This window comes from Pseudophryne corroboree, chromosome 2 (assembly GCF_028390025.1).
Source record: "Pseudophryne corroboree isolate aPseCor3 chromosome 2, aPseCor3.hap2, whole genome shotgun sequence".
Classification (NCBI taxonomy): domain Eukaryota; kingdom Metazoa; phylum Chordata; class Amphibia; order Anura; family Myobatrachidae; genus Pseudophryne; species Pseudophryne corroboree.
This window is the reverse complement of record NC_086445.1, coordinates 850,107,462-850,127,712: the sequence shown is the minus strand read 5'-3', so window position 1 is coordinate 850,127,712 and position 20,251 is coordinate 850,107,462. Positions and strand designations below refer to the sequence as shown.

Sequence of the window (20,251 nt, the reverse complement as noted above, 5' to 3'; positions counted from 1 at the left end):
GCGTGGGTTAACCCAGATAGAAAAGTGCTAATTTCAAAAAAGTTATTGGCATTATACCCTTTCCCGCCAGAGGTTAGGGCGCGCTGGGAAACACCCCCTAGGGTGGATAAGGCGCTCACGCGCTTATCAAAACAAGTGGCGTTACCGTCTCCTGATACGGCCGCCCTCAAGGATCCAGCTGATAGGAGGCTGGAAACTACCCTAAAGAGTATATACACACATACTGGTGTTATACTGCGACCAGCCATCGCCTCAGCCTGGATGTGCAGTGCTGGGGTGGTCTGGTCGGATTCCCTGACTGAAAATATTGATACCCTGGATAGGGACAGTATTTTATTGACTATAGAGCAATTAAAGGATGCTTTTCTTTATATGCGAGATGCTCAGAGGGATATTTGCACTCTGGCATCGAGAGTAAGTGCGATGTCCATATCTGCCAGAAGAAGTTTATGGACGCGACAGTGGTCAGGTGATGCGGATTCCAAATGACATATGGAAGTATTGCCGTATAAAGGGGAAGAATTATTTGGCGTAGGTCTATCGGATCTGGTGGCCACGGCAACTGCCGGAAAATCCACCTTTTTACCTCAGACCCCCTCCCAACAGAAAAAGACACCGTCTTTTCAGCCGCAGTCCTTTCGGTCCTATAAGAACAAGAGGGCAAAAGTACAGTCATATCTGCCCCGGGGCAGAGGAAGGGGTAAGAGAGGGCAGCAAGCAGCCCCTGCCCAGGAACAGAAGCCCTCCCAGGGTTCTGCAAAGCCCTCAGCATGACGCTGGGGCTGTACAAGCGGACTCAGGAGCGGTGGGGGGGTCGACTCAGGAATTTCAGCGCACAGTGGGCTTGCTCACAGGTGGACCCTTGGATCCTGCAGGTAGTATCTCAGGGTTACAGGTTGGAATTCGAGAAGTCTCCCCCTCGCCGGTTCCTAAAGTCTGCTTTGCCAACGTCTCCCTCAGACAGGGCGACGGTATTGGAAGCCATTCACAAGCTGTTTTCTCAGCAGGTGATAGTCAAGGTACCCCTCCTACAACAGGGAAAGGGGTATTACTCCACGCTATTTGTGGTACCGAAGCCGGACGGCTCGGTAAGACCTATTCTAAATCTGAAATCTTTGAACCTGTACATACAAAAATTCAAGTTCAAGATGGAATCACTCAGAGCAGTGATAGCGAATCTGGAAGAAGGGGACTTTATGGTGTCCCTGGACATAAAGGATGCTTACCTGCATGTCCCAATTTGCCCTTCACATTAAGGGTACCTCAGGTTCGTGGTGCAAAACTGTCATTATCAGTTTCAGACGCTGCCGTTTGGATTGTCCACGGCACCTCGGGTCTTTACCAAGGTAATGGCCGAAATGATGATTCTTCTGCGAAGAAGAGGCGTATTAATTATCCCTTACTTGGACGATCTCCTGATAAGGGCAAGGTCCAGAGAACAGCTGGAGGACGGAGTAGCACTAACCCAAGTAGTGCTGCAACAACACGGGTGGATTCTGAATTTTCCAAAATCTCAGTTGACCCCGACAACACGTCTGCTGTTCCTGGGAATGATTCTGGACACGGTTCAGAAAAAGGTGTTTCTTCCGGAGGAGAAAGCCAAGGAGTTATCCGAACTTGTCAGGAACCTCCTAAAACCAGGAAAAGTGTCTGTGCATCAATGCACAAGAGTCCTGGGAAAGATGGTGGCTTCTTACGAAGCAATTCCATTCGGCAGATTCCACGCACGAACTTTTCAGTGGGATCTGCTGGACAAATGGTCCGGATCGCATCTGCAGATGCATCAGCGGATAACCTTATCGCCACGGACAAGGGTGTCTCTTCTGTGGTGGTTGCAGAGTGCTCATCTGTTAGAGGGCCGCAGATTCGGCATACAGGACTGGGTCCTGGTGACCACGGATGCCAGTCTGAGAGGCTGGGGAGCGGTCACACAGGGAAGAAACTTCCAGGGCTTGTGGTCAAGCCTGGAGATGTCTCTTCATATAAATATACTGGAGCTAAGAGCAATTTACAATGCTCTAAGCCTGGCAAAACCCCTGCTTCAGGGTCAGCCGGTGTTGATCCAGTCGGACAACATCACGGCAGTCGCCCACGTAAACAGACAGGGCGGCACAAGAAGCAGGAGAGCAATGGCAGAAGCTGCAAGGATCCTTCGCTGGGCGGAAGATCATGTGATAGCACTGTCAGCAGTGTTCATTCCGGGAGTAGACAACTGGGAAGCAGACTTCCTCAGCAGACACGATCTACACCCGGGAGAGTGGGGACTTCATCCAGAAGTCTTCCACATGATTGTGAACCGTTGGGAAAAACCAAAGGTGGATATGATGGCGTCTCGCCTCAACAAAAAACTGAACAGGTATTGCGCCAGGTCAAGAGACCCTCAGGCAATAGCTGTGGACGCTCTGGTAACACCGTGGGTGTACCAGTCAGTGTATGTGTTTCCTCCTCTGCCTCTCATACCCAAAGTACTGAGAATTATACGGCAAAGGGGAGTAAGAACGATACTCGTGGCTCCGGATTGGCCAAGAAGAACTTGGTACCCGGAACTTCAGGAGATGCTCACGGAAAATCCGTGGCCTCTACCTCTAAGACGGGACCTGATTCAGCAGGGACCGTGTCTATTCCAAGACTTACCGCGGCTGCGTTTGACGGCATGGCGGTTGAACGCCGAATTCTAAAGGAAAAAGGCATTCCAGAAGAGGTCATTCCTACACTGGTTAAAGCCAGGAAGGAGGTGACTGCACAATATTATCACCGCATTTGGAGAAAATATGTTGCGTGGTGTGAGGCCAGGAAGGCCCCCACGGAGGAATTTCAACTGGGTCGATTCCTACATTTCCTGCAAACAGGATTGTCTATGGGCCTCAAATTGGGGTCCATTAAGGTTCAAATTTCGGCCCTGTCGATTTTCTTCCAGAAAGAATTGGCTTCAGTTCCTGAAGTCCAGACTTTTGTAAAAGGAGTACTACATATACAGCCCCCGGTTGTGCCCCCAGTGGCTCCGTGGGACCTGAATGTAGTTTTGGATTTTCTCAAATCCCATTGGTTTGAGCCACTCAAATCGGTGGATTTGAAATATCTTACATGGAAAGTAACCATGCTACTGGCCCTGGCTTCAGCCAGGAGAGTATCAGAATTGGCGGCTTTATCGTATAAGAGCCCATATATGATTTTCCAATCGGACAGGGCAGAACTGCGGACGCGTCCTCAGTTTCTGCCTAAGGTGGTGTCAGCGTTTCACCTGAACCAGCCTATTGTGGTGCCTGCGGCTACTAGCGATTTGGAAGATTCCAAGTTGCTGGACGTTGTCAGGGCATTGAAAATATACATTTCAAGGACGGATGGAGTCAGAAAATCTGACTCGCTGTTTATACTGTATGCACCCAACAAGCTGGGTGCTCCTGCTTCTAAGCAGACGATTGCTCGTTGGATTTGTAGCACAATTCAACTTGCACATTCTGTGGCAGGCCTGCCACAGCCTAAATCTGTCAAGGCCCATTCCACAAGGAAGGTGGGCTCATCCTGGGCGGCTGCCCGAGGGGTCTCGGCATTACAACTCTGCCGAGCAGCTACGTGGTCGGGGGAGAACACGTTTGTAAAATTCTACAAATTTGATACCCTGGCTAAAGAGGACCTGGAGTTCTCTCATTCGGTGCTGCAGAGTCATCCGCACTCTCCCGCCCGTTTGGGAGCTTTGGTATAATCCCCATGGTCCTAACGGAGTCCCCAGCATCCACTTAGGACGTCAGAGAAAATAAGATTTTACTTACCGATAAATCTATTTCTCGTAGTCCGTAGTGGATGCTGGGCGCCCATCCCAAGTGCGGATTGTCTGCAATACTTGTACATAGTTATTGTTACAAAAAAATCGGGTTGTTATTTGTTGTGAGCCGTCTGTTCAGAGGCTCCTACGTTTGTCATACTGTTAACTGGGTTTAGATCACAAGTTATACGGTGTGATTGGTGTGGCTGGTATGAGTCTTACCCGGGATTCAATATCCTTCCTTATTGTGTACGCTCGTCCGGGCACAGTATCCTAACTGAGGCTTGGAGGAGGGTCATAGGGGGAGGAGCCAGTACACACCACCTGATCCTAAAGCTTTAGTTTTGTGCCCTGTCTCCTGCGGAGCCGCTAATCCCCTTGGTCCTGACGGAGTCCCCAGCATCCACTACGGACTACGAGAAATAGATTTATCGGTAAGTAAAATCTTATTTTTTAGTCCCGAAACCGAATGGGTCCTCCCGGCCCATTCTCAACCTCAAGGCATTGAACAGGTTTGTGAAGGTTTCCAAGTTCCATATGGAAACCCTTCGCTCTATAGTTCTGGCCTTGGAACCTGGGGACTACATGGTCTCCCTGGACATACAGGATGCTTACGTGCATATTCCTATAGCAGCGTCACATCAGCAATACCTGAGGTTTGCAATTAGCAACCTCCATTACCAGTTTCGGGCGTTACCTTTTGGTTTAACTACGGCTCTGCGAGTCTTCACCAAAGTTATGGCGGTGATGACGGTGGTACTCTGCCGTCAAGGGGTCAGGATACTGCCGTATCTGGACGACTTGTTAATCCTGGCAAATTCCCCAGAACTTCTCCTACGTCATCTGGATATGACTGTCCGGTTTCTACAAGCCCACGGGTGGCTCATCAACTGGAAGAAATCCTCCCTGGTCCCTGCTCAGAGCATGGTGCACCTGGGAGCGCTATTGGACACTCACAACCAGAGGTTGTTCTTGTCTCAGGAGAAAGTCCTGAAGCTTCAGGACAGGATACGTCGCTTCCTTTCTCGTCCGCAAGTGTCGATACATTCGGCGATGCAGGTGCTGAGCCTCATGGTGTCAGCATTTGACATGGTGGAGTATGCTCAATTCCATTCTCGCCCCCTCCAGAGGCTGATTCTGGCCAAGTGGGACGGCCTGCCTCACCGTATCAGGTCTCACATGATCTCATTGACTCCGGAGGTCCGTCTATCGCTGCTCTGGTGGCTCCAGGACCGACAATTGTGCAGGGGTTGTCCCTTCTGGATATCCGACTGGGTCCTGTTGACGACAGATGCCAATCTAAGAGGTTGGGGCGTGGTGCTGGAGCAACACTCCCTTCAGGGTCGGTGGACCAAGGAGGAATCCCTCCTCTCGATCAACATTCTGGAATTGCGGGCGGTCTTCAATGCGTTGAACCTGGGCCAGCATTTACTTCAGAACCGTCCTGTTCAAGTACAGTCGGACAACGCCACCACAGTGGCTTACATAAATCATCAAGGCGGCACTCGAAGCCGTTTGGCAATGAAGGAAGTCTCACGGATTCTACATTGGGTGGAACGCCATCTACCGGCCATATCGGCAATATTCATTCCGGCAGTCCTGAATTGGGAAGCGGACTTTCTCAGTCGTCAGGACGTACATGCCGGCGAGTGGGGCCTCCATCCAGAAGTGTTTCAACTCCTAGTGGAAAAGTGGGGCCTTCCAGACGTAGATCTGATGGTGTCTCAACACAATCACAAGGTTCCGGTATTCGGAGCAAGGACAAGGGATCCTCAAGCAGCATTCGTGGATGCGCTGGCGGTGCCGTGGAGGTTTCGGCTGCCGTACGTGTTCCCTCCGGTGTCACTCCTGCCCAGGGTAATTCGGAAGTTCAAGCAAGAAAAAGAAATTCTGCTCCTCATAGCTCCAGCGTGGCCCAGACGGCACTGGTTCTCAGACCTGCAAGGCCTATCGTCAGAGCGTCCAATTCTACTTCCACAACGCCCAGACCTCCTCGTTCAGGGCCCCTGTGTCTACCAGGACCTAGCCCAGCTGTCTTTGATGGCGTGGCTCTTGAAGCTTCTGTCTTAAGGGCTAAAGGGTTTTCTGAGGCGGTCATTCAAACTATGTTGCGGGCCCAGAAACCGGCTTTTGCTCGGATTTACTATAGGGTCTGGCATTCTTACTTTGTTTGGTGCGCATCTAACAATTGTGACGTTTCCAAGTTTAGTATAGCCAAGTTGTTAGCTTTTCTTCAGCAGGGTCTGGACTTAGGCCTGCGTCTGGCCTCCCTCAAGGTTCAAATATCTGCCTTGTCGGTGTGGTTTCAGAAGAAGATTGCAACCTTACCTGATGTGCATACCTTTACTCAGGGCGTGTTGCGTATCCAGCCTGTGGCTCCTTGGGACTTGTCGGTGGTTTTGGAGGCGTTACAAGAGTCTCCGTTTGAACCTCTTGGTTCAGCTGATCTTAAGTGGCTTTCCCTTAAGGTGGTGTTTCTGCTGGCTATTGCTTCAGCTAGAAGAGTGTCGGATTTGGGTGCCTTGTCCTGTAGTTCCCCATATCTGATATTTCACCGTGACCGGGCGGTTCTTAGGACTTGTCCCGGATATTTACCTAAGGTGGTTTCTTCGTTCCACCTTAACCAGGAGATTGTGGTTCCGGCACTTGTTTCTCCTGATCTGTCTTCCAAAGAGCGGTCTTTGGATGTGGTACGGGCTCTCCGTATCTATGTGAAGAGAACTGCTTCTATTAGAAAATCTGATTCTCTCTTTGTGCTGTTTGGATTTCACAAACGGGGCTGGCCTGCTCACAAGCAAACTTTGGCCAGATGGATTAGAATGGTGATTGCACATGCTTATGTGAGGGCTGGTCTCTCGGCTCCTGCTCACATTACGGCCCATTCTACTCGGCCTGTTGGACCTTCTTGGGCGGCCCGCCGTGGTGCGACCCTTGAACAATTGTGCAAGGCGGCTACGTGGTCCTCTTTGAACACGTTCATAAGGTTCTATGCCTTCGATACTGCCGCTTCCCAGGATGCTTCCTTTGGACGCCGTGTTCTTGTGCCCGCTACAGTGCGTCCCCTCCCATAAGGAACTGCTTTAGGACATCCCCTATGTCTATCCTTGTGGAGCCCAGTGTACCCCGCAGCAGAAAACGATTTTTATGGTAAGAACTTACCTTTGTTAAAACTCTTTCTGCGAGATACACTGGGTTCCACAAGGCGCCCACCCTGACGCACTTAGCTTCTTTGTGTTGGTATGGCATTAGCTGCTGACACTTCTCCTGTCGTGAGACTGTGGTGTATGTGGCTACTAACCATTGTCGTCTCTTTTCATGCTACTGCATTGGGCTGGTTAACTAAAAACTGAGCTCCTGTGCAGGGAGGAGGGGTTATAGAGGAGGCGGCGCTATCCATTCTGGGAACAGTCAAAGATTTTCAGCCTGTTGGTACCTCGGATCAAGATCCTACTCTACACCCCCCTATGTCTATCCTTGTGGAGCCCAGTGTACCTCGCAGAAAGAGTTTTAACAAAGGTAAGTTCTTACCATAAAACTTGTTTTCTCTAACCTTCCTTCACAATGTGTATTTTATGTTGGGCTTTCTAGTTATCTGGATTGTTTTTCCCCCTGTCATTCTCTCTTCCCTGTTGTCTCTGTTCTTATTACTGTTTAAATGCTGATTTTGATATGCATGTACATTTTTTTTTTTTGTTTATGCTTGTTTTTTTCACGTTGTTTGATTTATCGACGCCATTTTGGGCTCTATTTTAAAAATTCTTAATCAATGTTTACATGTATGAAAAAAAGAAAAGAAATAACAAAGGAATAGACTAGACCTATCCGTGAAAAACGTTGAGTCAAATGTCCAATTACTTTTTGTCCCTTGAAAAAGAGGTGGCCACATATTAAACAGCTGTAATTCTTAATCCCTTCCTTCAGTCTGTATTTTAAAACCATATTCATTATATAATTATAATTTGAATATGTTTTGATAAACCACTAAAATTACAAAAATTGTGTCAGTGTCCAAATATACAGTATATGCAAGAAAAAGTTGATAAATGTGCAACCTCTAATTGGGGTAGGTCAGGGATGCGCCAACCTCAGATCTTTTCACTTTAGTAGTGATATCACAGTACCATATATCCAGAATATATCTTGTATCCAAATTATTATTATTATTATTATTATTATTACATTTTATTTATAGGGCGCCACAAGTGTTTCGCAGCGCCGTACAAAGGACAGTACAGGGAGACAAGACTTAGCATAACAGTAAATAAATAACAAAAATTGAGTGCAGGTAACAAAGAGCAACACAATTCTCAAAACATAATACACCTTAGATGTAAGTAGCGAAGGAGTAATCATTGTACTACTTGGGGCTGGCGGCCATAGATAGAGATGAGCCTTTACCAGCAGGAGAGAAAGCAGGTAAAGATGGTCACTGAGTGAAATGTGTCAAGAAGAGGGTTTAGACAAGAGGAAAGAGGGCCCTGCTCTGAAGAGCTAACAATCTAGTCAATACAACTCCTTTTCAGATTACAGAATCACATATAGCCTATATATTCAACACATAATTCAGGGTACACATAATAATTCAGTGCCTATATTTTTGATTAATCTGAATTACAGTATTGGGCACGCTAAGGTTTAATAACTCATAAACTTCTGCAAGAACTTTAGATTGATGTTAAACGTCTATTTACCTACTTAGTCAATGGTAGTATTCCATAAAACTTAATGATAATATGTTGTAATAATATTTGGCTAGTAAGAGCCTGATAGTTATATATTGGAAATAAGGATTTTGCTAACAAAACGTGTCTCTAATCCAGCGTTTCCCAATTCCAATCCTCAGGGACTCCTAACAGAGCATATTTTAGCTCCACCTGTGGATCTTTTAGAATGTGTCAGCCAGTAATGAATACCCCTGTGCACCAGCTAGGAGGTCTGTAAAACATGCATTGTTAGGCGTCCCTCAGGACTTGAGTTTGGAAACCCTGCTCTAATCACTTGTCTGTGAAGTTTTGAGACACGTGGCAACGTTTGTTGCGTTTAGATTTTTATATTGCCCCAAAAGCCTAGTCCATATTGTACAGGCTACCTGTATCTGAAAACATGGTGCTGTTATAAACATAATGGGGGAATCCTATCACATACCTCCCGACATGACCCATTCCAGGAGGGACAAAATGCTCTGCTTCTGGACTTTTCTCTTAATTTATGATTACCGGCACCTGTTTTGAACAGGTTAATGGATAAGAAAGGTGTTTCAGCACAGGTGATGGAAATCATACATTAAGAGGAAAGTCCAGGAGCAGAGATTCTGTCCCTCCTGGAGAGGGTCATGTCGGGAGGTATGCTATTAGCTACAAACAGCTTGTGGGGGGTGCGAGTTGCAACGGCGTATAAACTCCAGCAACGGTACCCAAACTCGCACCCCTCATGTCCCCTTGTAGTACCGGACTCGCACATTTTTGCTTATAGCCTTATGAGCTGCAAAGAAAAATCAACAAGTCCAACGGTGACATAATTGCATACAGACACACTGTTTGTATGGGCGGGCGATGAGCGCTGATGCGCACTCCCGCATCATTGCTGGCCGCCGCCGTCCGTTGCGCTGTTTGAACACCCGAGTGAAGCACTTTCCACAGTCTCCTACTGTGGAAAGTACTTCACCAACCCAATGAACATCACTGGACACAGGTAAAATAGCTCAGTGTGTATGCACTGAGCTATTTTCCTGCCAGCTGTGTTCACGATCATCAAACCGAATGAAACACCCCAGATGCAACTGAATCATTTGGAGACAGGGTCAGATTATTTACTTTATAAAGTACATATATTTATAAAGTGGCCCAGATTATACACTCTAATAGTATGGTGGATGGACGCACCACTAAGCATGGGCCCGTACCACTGCATTCCCCCAGTGGGCCCTTCATGCCGACACTGGTTGGATATATACGCAAAGATGCATATGTTCATTGGGGTGCTTGCTCTGTCTGCAAAATATTCTAGAGACGACCACGGTCGGTCTTGCGTGCAACTTTCACCTTTTATGCTTTTTATTCAAAATGGTTCAAAATACCAAAAACACAAAAAAATGCATTATTGCTTTCAAGTCCAGATTTTATTATGAAAACGTAAAACAAAACACTTATTTGGTCATTTTGAGAAGGTTTTCTTTACTATGTGAGGAGGTAAAGGTAAACTAATGGTATTTTCTGAAAATGTAAAATTTTCTGAAAAGAAGAACTGATATATATATATATATATATATATATATATATATATATATATATATATATATATATATATATATATATTTTTGCATGCACTTACGTAAAAAAAAAAAATTTGTGATATTGCTGTTGGAATGTGACCAGAAGGGTAATAGTTTAATTTCATAGAATAATGAAGTACTGATGTGGACCTGGCAGCCAGTCATTGTTTAGGCATGCTGGCACTTGTGGAATTAACAGTGTCGGCATGCCCACTTTATTATCCACCTACATCTTTAATGAATCTTCTTCTATAACTACTGAAAGCTCTAAGTAACCGTAAAATGCTTGAATTACACATTCCATAGGATTTTCTGAAGGTTTAGAACCATCACTCCGTTTTGTCTGCAATGCAGCCTGTGGCCATCTCTGCCCTCAGGAAAGGTTTCACCTTCTATATCTACAAACTTTTATATTATTGTAAAACCCACATCACAATTATCTTTTTACCTTGCTGCCAATAATGAACTGAATGTGTTTTTGTGCTCTGCGATGCTCTCATTGTGCAGTTGAGATTCCCCTGCAGTGTGTTGTATTTCATTATGTTTTTCTTTGGGAGGGGGGTTCCCAATCTGTGCTGCTTGCTGTTTGGAAGCAGAGGCTACTTACTATGCAGAGATAAAGGAAAACACCCAGTAAGACATCCTTGCAGCAGAGTGGAAGCATTGCAGATCATACATCATCTCCTTGTTCTGCCAGCGGTTCTTCAGTAGCTTGCTGGTTAAGGTTCCCTGTCTGGTGACCCGCTCTAGCTTGATGCCTTCTCTCTCTCTTTCTCTCTCCCTCTCCCTTTCTTTCTTTCTGCATAGTAACTCCCACCACCATTCCCCTCCTCATGTGTGTCACAGGGCTGTAGCTGGGATCTTGCCAAAGCTATGAATGCAGATAAGCGTCTGGTACAGAACAACCTCTCTATTGTGATGTAGAAATAAAAGCACTGCACGTCCAAGATTTCATTCAAATTCAGTTGGGTCCAGATACTGGAGGAGAGATGCCTCTCGGAAGACAAGTCATGAATATTTTATTGATTTGTATTGATTCTGTTGTAACTATACCTAGTTGTCAGCATGCTATGTGTTTTTTTGTCATTCTCCTAAAATCCCTTCTTGCTGTGTTTAAATGTTTTATTTTGCCGTTTACAGATGCAGTTTATGTTACTCTTCAGCCGTCAGGGGAAGCTGCGGCTTCAGAAGTGGTATGTGCCGCTGTCTGACAAAGAGAAGAAGAAAATTACCAGGGAGTTGGTCCAGACTGTATTAGCCCGAAAACCGAAAATGTGCAGCTTCCTGGAATGGAGAGATCTGAAGATCGTATATAAAAGGTGGTTCCTGCTCCCCTCTCCTCCCTTCCCTTTCCCTGATATTAACCCCTGGGATGCAGCACTGCTGTATACTGATATGTATTCTAGGCCTGTAGGACATGTCAATTAATTAGCAGCCTCCGCTTTGCTAGTGAGCATACCTATTGTCCTTCATAGTAGAAAATGTATCTGCGGAAGCTTGAGTGAAATGCTTGTACACATGTTCAGTCATCCATGTATTAATCTGCAATGTAACCATTCTGTAGCAGGGTCAGGCAACCCTTCAGGGAGTTAACTGAGCATTATGGGAGATGTGGTTCACATGTAGCTGGAGCACCCTGCTTACCATAATAAGGAGTATTGAGAGTCAGTTAAAATTCAAGCAGCGCGTTAGTGTTTTTACTTTGGTTCACACCTTGCTGTATAAATGATATGTGTGTGATTTATTTATCACACTCATACAAGTTAAATCACACACACTGTTCACACTATTCTTAAGAAGCCAGGCTTGTTCTGGCATCTAGCAGTCCAAAAGTACATTTTCTTTTCAGAGATCCATAATCTCTATACCTTAGTCACACAATGTGTGTTTACTGTGTAGTCATTGTCTTTTCAAAAAACATAGTCTTTCGCTGAGGTTAGTTGTTGGCTTATGGACTTTTGTGTCAGTCATCATAGATTTGTTGTAGAATTGCCACAAATGCTACTGTGCCATCTTTATGCTTCCACTGAAATCTTTTCTGGTTTGATTGTATCTACGACAGTGTCTTCACAATCAGTGCTCGCATAACGTGTGGGTATCTTTAGACTGGGAACACACTCCACTTATCGATATGTCGTTCATTCAGTTGAACAGTATATACATACAGTATGATATATCTGTGAATAACATTGTTCACCAACATTTCAGGTCGGCCTGCAGCACAGCTTATACCGATATATAATGCAGATATATCAGTGCATCTGGCTGTGTGTATGGCCTACCCCCCTCTCCCCAACTGCGCAGTAGGTCGGCCGTAGCAACCAATATGAAAATGACGTCAGACTTGTGCTGGCAGACATGTTGTGCAGTAGATTGGTTAGTGTGTATGTATGCGCATGATCAATTGTGCATACACCTTACCAATCGATAGATTGCTCAGTTCTTCAAATAAGTGTGTAGCCAGCCTTAGAGATGCAAACAATATTTGGACAGATTTTGGTAAGTCGAAGAAACCCCCCAAAAATGAAATACAACAATTGTACATTAATTTAGGAAAAGCAGATCTGTGGTGCGACCACTTGAAAGATGATATCTTCGGGGACATAACTCCTAGATCACAGGTTCTCAAACTCGGTCCTCAAGACCCCACACGGTGCATGTTTTGCAGATGATCTCACAGAATCACAAGTGACATAATTAACTCCACCTGTGGACCTTTTAAAATGTGTCAGTGTATAATTAATACACCTGTGCATCTACTGGGTTACCTGCAAAACATGCACTGTGTGGGGTCCTGAGGACCGAGTTTGAGAACCACCGTCCTAGATGTACTACATACAGATGTGTCCTCTTTCATTATTGCTGCAGTTGCACTAAACAGCCCTTCTCTGCGCCAAGTTTTATGAGATTCTACTAGCACCAGGCATATTTTTTTGCTGAAACTGTCTTAGTCGCAATGTGTTGCAACTAGGACGTACCAGCAGCCCAGCCTGTTTTCCAAGCCAAGTTCTATTGTGCTTTGTATACAGACACAGGTACAGTATACATGTATTGCATGTATTACATGTATTAAATTAATCAACACAGTCTCCTGGTACGGTCTAGTCACCACATTTTGACTAAGACGCATTTTCGGCATAAAAAGATGCTCAACGCTAGGAGAGTTGTACAGGATGTGGTATCTCACTCGTGCCAGGCATCTGACACTGCATGGTTATTGGGGCTATATGTATGAGGACACATCTGTAGGATGAGATTCTTTTCCTAGACAACATGATGTGTCATTCTGTAACAGCATATCACATCTGCCGACAAAGTGAGCACTACCTTAAATAACCAGTATGTGCATACAGGCATCATGGCACAGTCTGGTGGGACACTGCACACAATTGAATCCCCCCCATAGTTTATAATGTGATAAAAGAAAGAAGTTAAGCTTTGAAATATTCTCAATCATAAATGCGTCACACAAGGGGGACAATTACCTAATGGTACCTAATGAATGACCCAATGTGCTGTTGTGCACATTGCAGGAAATTGCAGGAGGAAAACCTTTTTTGCTTGCACACCTATGAAGTTGTAGAAAAAGCAAGCAAGGTTTCTTGATCGTATAGTACATGTTGTATCAGTTTGCAAGGTTCTGACGGAACCTCTTTGCTAATTTCATCTGTTCCAAGAATAAGTCTTTTTCTAAAATAAGCCTTTCTGCTGCCTGGGCTCCACAGGGAATGACATTGGGGTGTAGAGTAGGATCTTGATCCGAGGCACCAACAGGCTCAAAGCTTTGACTGTTCCCAGAATGCCTAGCGCCGCCTCCTCTATAACCCCGCCTCCGTGCACAGGAGCTAATTTTTGTAGTTGGTGCCATGCAGTAAGCAGGCATACAACAGGGGGGCTGCTCCTGCAGCCCTGAGAAGAAGCTTTTAAAGAAAAATGAAGACTTCAAGGGCTGCAGCAGAGACACTGACTGTGTTAGATGTCAGTCAGACATCTCCTGCTGCAGCTCCATCACCTCCCCCAGCGGCGCTGTATACTCCCGCACCCTGGTTGCCGGGTACCTACAGCGAAGGCTCCGGTTTTCTTCCAATTAATCACACACATGACCGCTGTTTTCCTGGATCGTGTGGCCGCACTCAGGGAGGCGGTAAGTGGGACCACCTGGCGGGACCCGCTGTAAATCGCGATCCCGCGCGGCCTGTGACACTGTGGCAGTACAGGGACCCCAGCGCAAATGAGCCCCTTGCGGGCTCGCTGCTGAGCTATTTTATTCTCCCTCCAGGGGAGTCGTGGACCCCCACAAGGGAGAAAAAGTGTCGGTATGCCGGCTGTCGGGATTCCGGCGCCGGTATACTGTGCGCCGGGATCCCGACAGTCGGCATACTGAAGACCACCCCACTAGACCACCACGGCATGGGCACTGGTCGGTTTTCTCTCATAAAACCATTTATTTAAGCCCCCAGTACCCGATGGTGAAGCCCAGCAGGGGGATAAGGCTTTGACCTGTAGCCCCTCCTCCAGGCCCAGGGCGCCATTTAGAGTAAATGTTCCCGCCCTGGAGCTGCATATCTCTCTCTCCCTCACTCCCTGTCAGCGTTTGGGCGCCATTAGGACAAGCTGAGCTGATCCTGGGACTGTTTGGGCAAATCCTCCTCTGTAAAGCCGCCTGCCTGTCAGCGCTGTGCATTTTACAGGACACTTAAGTATTCTACATGTCTGCTGACAGTGTTAGCTAAGAAAAAGTGCATTTAGCCAGGGTTATTTAGTACAAGTACCCTGTGATATACATCCAGTCTTTACTGTGCATTGTTATATCTATTAAGTGTATAGCTATACTTCATGTCACTGCTATACTTAGTACTACTATGTATTGCTAGTCCATTGCAGTTTTATTGCATGTCATAATTTCTGCATTGTACAAACTGTGACTCTGTGTGTGTGTGTGTGTGTGTGTGTGTGTGTGTGTGTGTGTGTGTGTGTGTGTGTGTGTGTGTGTGTGTGTATAGCTGCTGTGTGACCTCCATTTCGTTTATCTCACTCAGATTGCTATCCCTATATTCGATAACCTGAGAGGGCTAGGTGCGTCAGGTTTATTATTTAATATAGGTAGTTCACAGGATATGCTCAGTGTGTATTTTTCTCTGATTTTTAGTCACCATATACCTCTAGAATTCCCTGTATGTGCTGAAATACACTGCACGGGGGTTCTTGTCAGGTACTGTGCTGCTGATATTGTACTGTGTTGCCTTGCATTGAGCTTTTGATTATGTCAGCTACAAAGGGCAACGGTGCTGTGGCTGATCCCACATTGCGTGATGTTGACGCTGCAGACACATTTGAGGATAACATAGCAGCTGAGGGTTCAGGTTCTGGGGGTTCCTTACCCCCCCAGTGGAACTGTAGCAACGGGGGTTCAAAATGACCAACCTTGGGCTACCTTCTCCACGCTATTGAATACGCTGGTAACTAGACTAACGTCCCCGATGGGACCTCCTGTGCCAGTACAACCGCTTATGGTCCCCGCGGTTAACCCGCCGTGGGCAGATCAACTGTCCAATCAGTTACAGCAATTGAACCAATCACTGACTACTCAGAAGTCTAACCCTCGCCCGCCTAAGACCAAGCGGTCCTCTAAGCGGGCAATTACTTCCTCACAATCCACCAACGTCCCAGACACCTCATCTGAGGAGGATGGCGTTTATACTGACCCCACAGATTCTGATATCCGATGCTTATTATGGGTAAGCTGTTTCACAGGTGGATGTTCCTGACTTGCTGGAGGCTATCAGGCTCATTCTTCAAGTTGATGATGACCCGGAGCCTGATGCTGCCCCTAAGAAACCGGACAGGTTTAAATGTCAGAAAGTGGTTAAACAAGTTTTACCTCACTCTGATCATTTAGTTGACATACGTCAGGAGTCCTGGGGAAATCCAGGAAAGAAATTCACGACTCACAAGAAGATGCTGGCTCGCTACCCCCTCGCTGCGGAGCTAAGTAAAAATTGGGAAACACCCCCGCCAGTGGATTCGCAGGTGGCGTGGCTGGTGGTATCCTCAGCTCTGCCTGTAACTACCGTCACGTCCATGAGAGAGCCGACGGATAAGTGTGTGGAGGGTTGTTTAAAAGCAATTTACACCCTAACCAGTGCTGCGCATAGGCCCACCATTGCAGCGACATGGGCTGCAAAAGCTGTGGAAGCGTGGGATCAGGAGCTGGAGGCAGAGTTGCTTTCCAACGCTTCTGATCATGCTAGACAATGCTTGTCATATATTGTCACAGCGTCTCATTACATTAAGGAGGCGGCTTCTGATGCTGGTATTCTGGTGGCCAAAGATTCTACTACGTCCATTTTGGCTCGCCGGATTCTCTGGTTACGGTCCTGGTCTGTGGATATGGACTCTTAAGAAAACCCTGGAGATACTCCCTTTTAAGGGAGACATTCTTTTCGGAGAAGACCTCAACAAGATAGTAGCTGACTCGGTGCCGAAGGCCAAGAGTACTCCATTTCGCTCCTTTCGTCCTTCAGGGAAAGCAAAAGGTCAGGCGTACCCGAAACAGGTTTGCACTTCCAAACCCAATAAACCCAAACGGGCTTGAGCCGCCCATCAACCTGCTTCCAAAACTGACAAGCCTGTCGCATGACGGGGCGGGCCTCCCTCTGGGGGATCCCAGGGTGGGGGGGGGGGACTTCTAGGGTATACCCAGGAATGGTTGAAGACCACTTTCGATGCCTGGGTACGGGAAGTCATCACTCGAGGTTACGCCGTATCCTTCAAGAATCGTCCCCCTACTTGATTTTGCCTGACAGACGTCCCTTCGTATCAGGTGAAGGCAAAAACTCTTAATTCTGTGGTACAGTCCCTTCTGGACACAGGAGTGGTAGTACAGGTGCCTCTGGCTCAGGGATGCAAGTTGTACTATTCACTGCTGTTCCTAGTCCCGAAACTGAATGGGTCCTCCCGGCCCATTATCAACCTCAAGTCCTTGAACAGATTTGTGAGGGTCTCCAAGTTTCGCATGGAATCTCTTCACTTTATTGTTCTGGCTTTGGAACCTGGGGATTATATGGTCTCCCTGGACATACAGGATGCTTACCTGCATATTTCCATTGCAGTGTCGCATCAGCAATACCTGAGGTTTGCGGTTGGCAACCTCCATTACAAATTTCGGGCGTTACCTTTTGGTTTGACCACGGCTCCGCGAGTTTTCACCAAGGTCATGGCGGTAATGACGTCTGTACTCCGCCGTCAAGGGGTCAGGATCCTACCGTACCTGGACGACTTGTTGATCCTGGCAAATTCCCCAGAAAATCTCCTACGCCGTCTGGATCTTACTATCCAGTTTCTGCAAGCCCACGGGTGGTTTATCAACTGGAGGAATTCTTCCCTGGTCCCTGCTCAGAGCATGGTGCACCTGGGGGCGTTGTTGGACACTCACAACCAGCGGTTGTTCTTGTCTCAGGAGAAAGTCCTGAAGCTTCAGGACAGGATTCGATGCTTCCTATCTGGTCCGCAAGTATCGATACATTCGGCAATGCAAGTGCTAGGTCTCATGGTGTCGGCTTTCGACATAGTGGAGTACGCTCAATCCTGCAGAAGCTGATTCTTGCCAAGTGGGACGGCCTGCCTCACCGGATCAGGTCTCAAATGATCTCCTTGTCTCCGGTGGTCCGTCTGTCACTGAGCTGGTGGCTTCAGGACCAACGATTGAGCAGGGGTCGTCCCTTCTGGATCTCCAACTGGGTCCTTCTGATGACAGATGCCAGTCTGAGAGGTTGGGGCGCAGTGTTGGCGCAACACTCCCTTCAGGGTCGGTGGACCAAGGAGGAGTCTTTCCTCCCGATAAACATTCTGGAACTGCTGGCGGTGTTCAATGCTCTGAACTTGGCCCAGCATCTAATACAGAACAGACCTGATCAGGTACAGTCGGACAACGCCACCCTGGTGGCGTACATCAATCATCAAGGCGGCACTCGAAGCCACATGGCAATGAGGGAAGTATCACGGATTCTTCAGTGGGCAGAACGCCATCTGCCAGCCATAACGGCAGTGTTCATTCTGGGGGTCCTAAACTGGGAAGCGGACTTTCTCAGTCAGGACGTTCACGCCCGAAAGTGGAGACTCCACCCAGTAGTGTTTCAACTCCTCGTGGACAGGTGGGGCCTTCCAGATGTGGACCTAATGGCGTCTCAACACAATCACGGGATTCCGGTCTTTGGAGCAAGGACAAGGGATCCTCAAGCAGCGTTCGTGGATGCACTGGCAATTCCATGGAACTTTCGGCTGGCATGCGTGTTCCCTCCGGTGTCACTCCTTCCCAGAGTAATAAGGAAGTTCAAGCAAGAAGGAGGAATCCTACTTCTGATCGCTCCCGTGTGGCCTAGACGGCATTGGTTCTCAGACCTTCAGGGTCTTTCGATAGAGTGTCCTCTTCTACTTCCACAGCGCCCAGATCTCCTCGTTCATGGCCCCTGTGTATATCAGGATTTAGCCCGGTTGGCTTTGACGGCGTGGCTCTTGAAGCTTTCGTCTTGAGGGCCAGAATATTTTCTGAGGCGGTCATTCAAACCATGTTAAAGGCCCGGAAACCAGCTGCTCGGATTTACCATAGGGCCTGGAATTATTACTTTGCTTGGTGCACATCTAACAATCATGACGCTTACAAGTTTAGTACGGCCAAACTTTTGGCCTTTCTACAACAGGGCCTGAAATTGGGCCTTCGTCTGGCCTCCATCAAGGTTCATATTTCTGCCTTGTCGGTTTGGTTCCAGAGAAAAATTGCGACTTTACCTGATGTACATACGTTCCCTCAGGGTGTGTTGCGGATTCAGCCTCCCTATATCCCGCCTGTAGCCCCTTGGGATTTGTCGGTGGTTTTGGAGGCGTTGCAATGGTCTCCGTTTGAGCCTCTTGAATCTGCAGACCTTAAGTGGCTTTCTCTTAAGGTGTTATTTCTGCTCGTTATTGACTCTGCTAGAAGGGTGTCGGATCTGGGTGCCTTGTCTTGTAGGTCATCATATCTGATTTTTCACCGTGATCAAGCGGTTCATAGTACATGTCCTGGGTATTTACCTAAGGTGGTGTCTTCTTTCCACCTCAATCGGGAGATTGTGGTTCCGGCCTTTGCATCTCCTGAATTGTCTTCCAAAGAGCGGTCTTTGGATGTGGTACGGGCTCTCCGTATCTACGTGAAGAGAACTGCCTCCATCAGGAGGTCGGATTCTCTCCTTGTTCTGTTTGGTTTTTACAAACGTGGCTGGCCTGCTCACAAGCAGACCCTGGCCAGATATGGATTAGAATGGTGATTGCACATGCTTATGTACAGGCTGGCCTTCCAGCTCCTGCTACCATAAAGGCCCATTCTACTCGGTCGGTTGGACCTTCTTGGGCGGCCCGCCGTGGTGCGACCCGTGAACAATTGTGCAAGGCGGCTACGTGGTCCTCAGTGAACATGTTCATAAGGTTCTATGCCTTCGATACTTCCGCTACCAGGATGCTTCATTTGGACGCCGGGTTCTTGTGCCCGCTACAGTGCGTCCCCTCCCATAAGGAACTGCTTTAGGATATCCCAATATCATTCCCTGTGGAGCCCAGTGTACCCCGCAGCAGAAAACAAGATTTATGGTAAGAACTTACCATTGTTAAATCTCTTTCTGCGAGGTACACTTGGCTGCACAGGGCGCCCACCCTGACACACTTAGCTTCCTTGGGTTGGTATGGCATTAGCTGCTGGCACTTTCTCCTGTCGTGAGAATGTGGTGTCTGTGGCTACTAACAGTTGTCGTCTCTTTTGCCTGCTACTGCATTGGCCTGGTTAACAAAAACTGAGCTCCTGTGCATGGAGGCGGAGTTATAGAGGAGGCGGCGCTAGGCATTCTGGGAACAGTCAAAGCTTTGAGCCTGTTGGTGCCTTGGATCAAGATCATACTCTACACACCAATGTCATTCCCTGTGGAGCCCAGTGTACCTCGCAGAAAGAGATTTAACAACGTAAGTTCTTACCATAAATCTCGTTTTTTAGACAGGTTATTGTTTTGGCTGGCACTTTTGATGCTTTTTCTTATTTTATTTATTTAAATGGAACAGAAATTTATATGAAAACTGGAGCATGGGTATTTAACTCAAACCAACTATGCCGAGCACAGCAAAGTGACAGAATCTTCTAAACCAAAATCTAAGATCCAAGTCTATATTAGCTACTTTTGCGTCAATTTAGTGGC

At 47.1% G+C, this 20,251-nt stretch overlaps 1 protein-coding gene across 7 annotated transcripts in view; it reads left to right on the top strand.

Moving 5' to 3' along the window:
- The window catches only part of AP1S2 (adaptor related protein complex 1 subunit sigma 2), a 204,105-nt gene that overhangs the window by 57,797 nt on the left and 126,057 nt on the right, over positions 1–20,251 (top strand). For 2 of the 7 annotated variants that reach the window (XM_063955802.1, XM_063955804.1), the window contains exons 1-2: positions 10,678–10,928; positions 11,175–11,353. In XM_063955802.1, coding sequence (XP_063811872.1) covers positions 10,908–10,928; positions 11,175–11,353 — 200 coding nt within the window. In that variant the 5' untranslated portion in view covers positions 10,678–10,907. The other 5 variants (XM_063955801.1, XM_063955803.1, XR_010241498.1 and 2 more) reach the window with 4 other exon arrangements.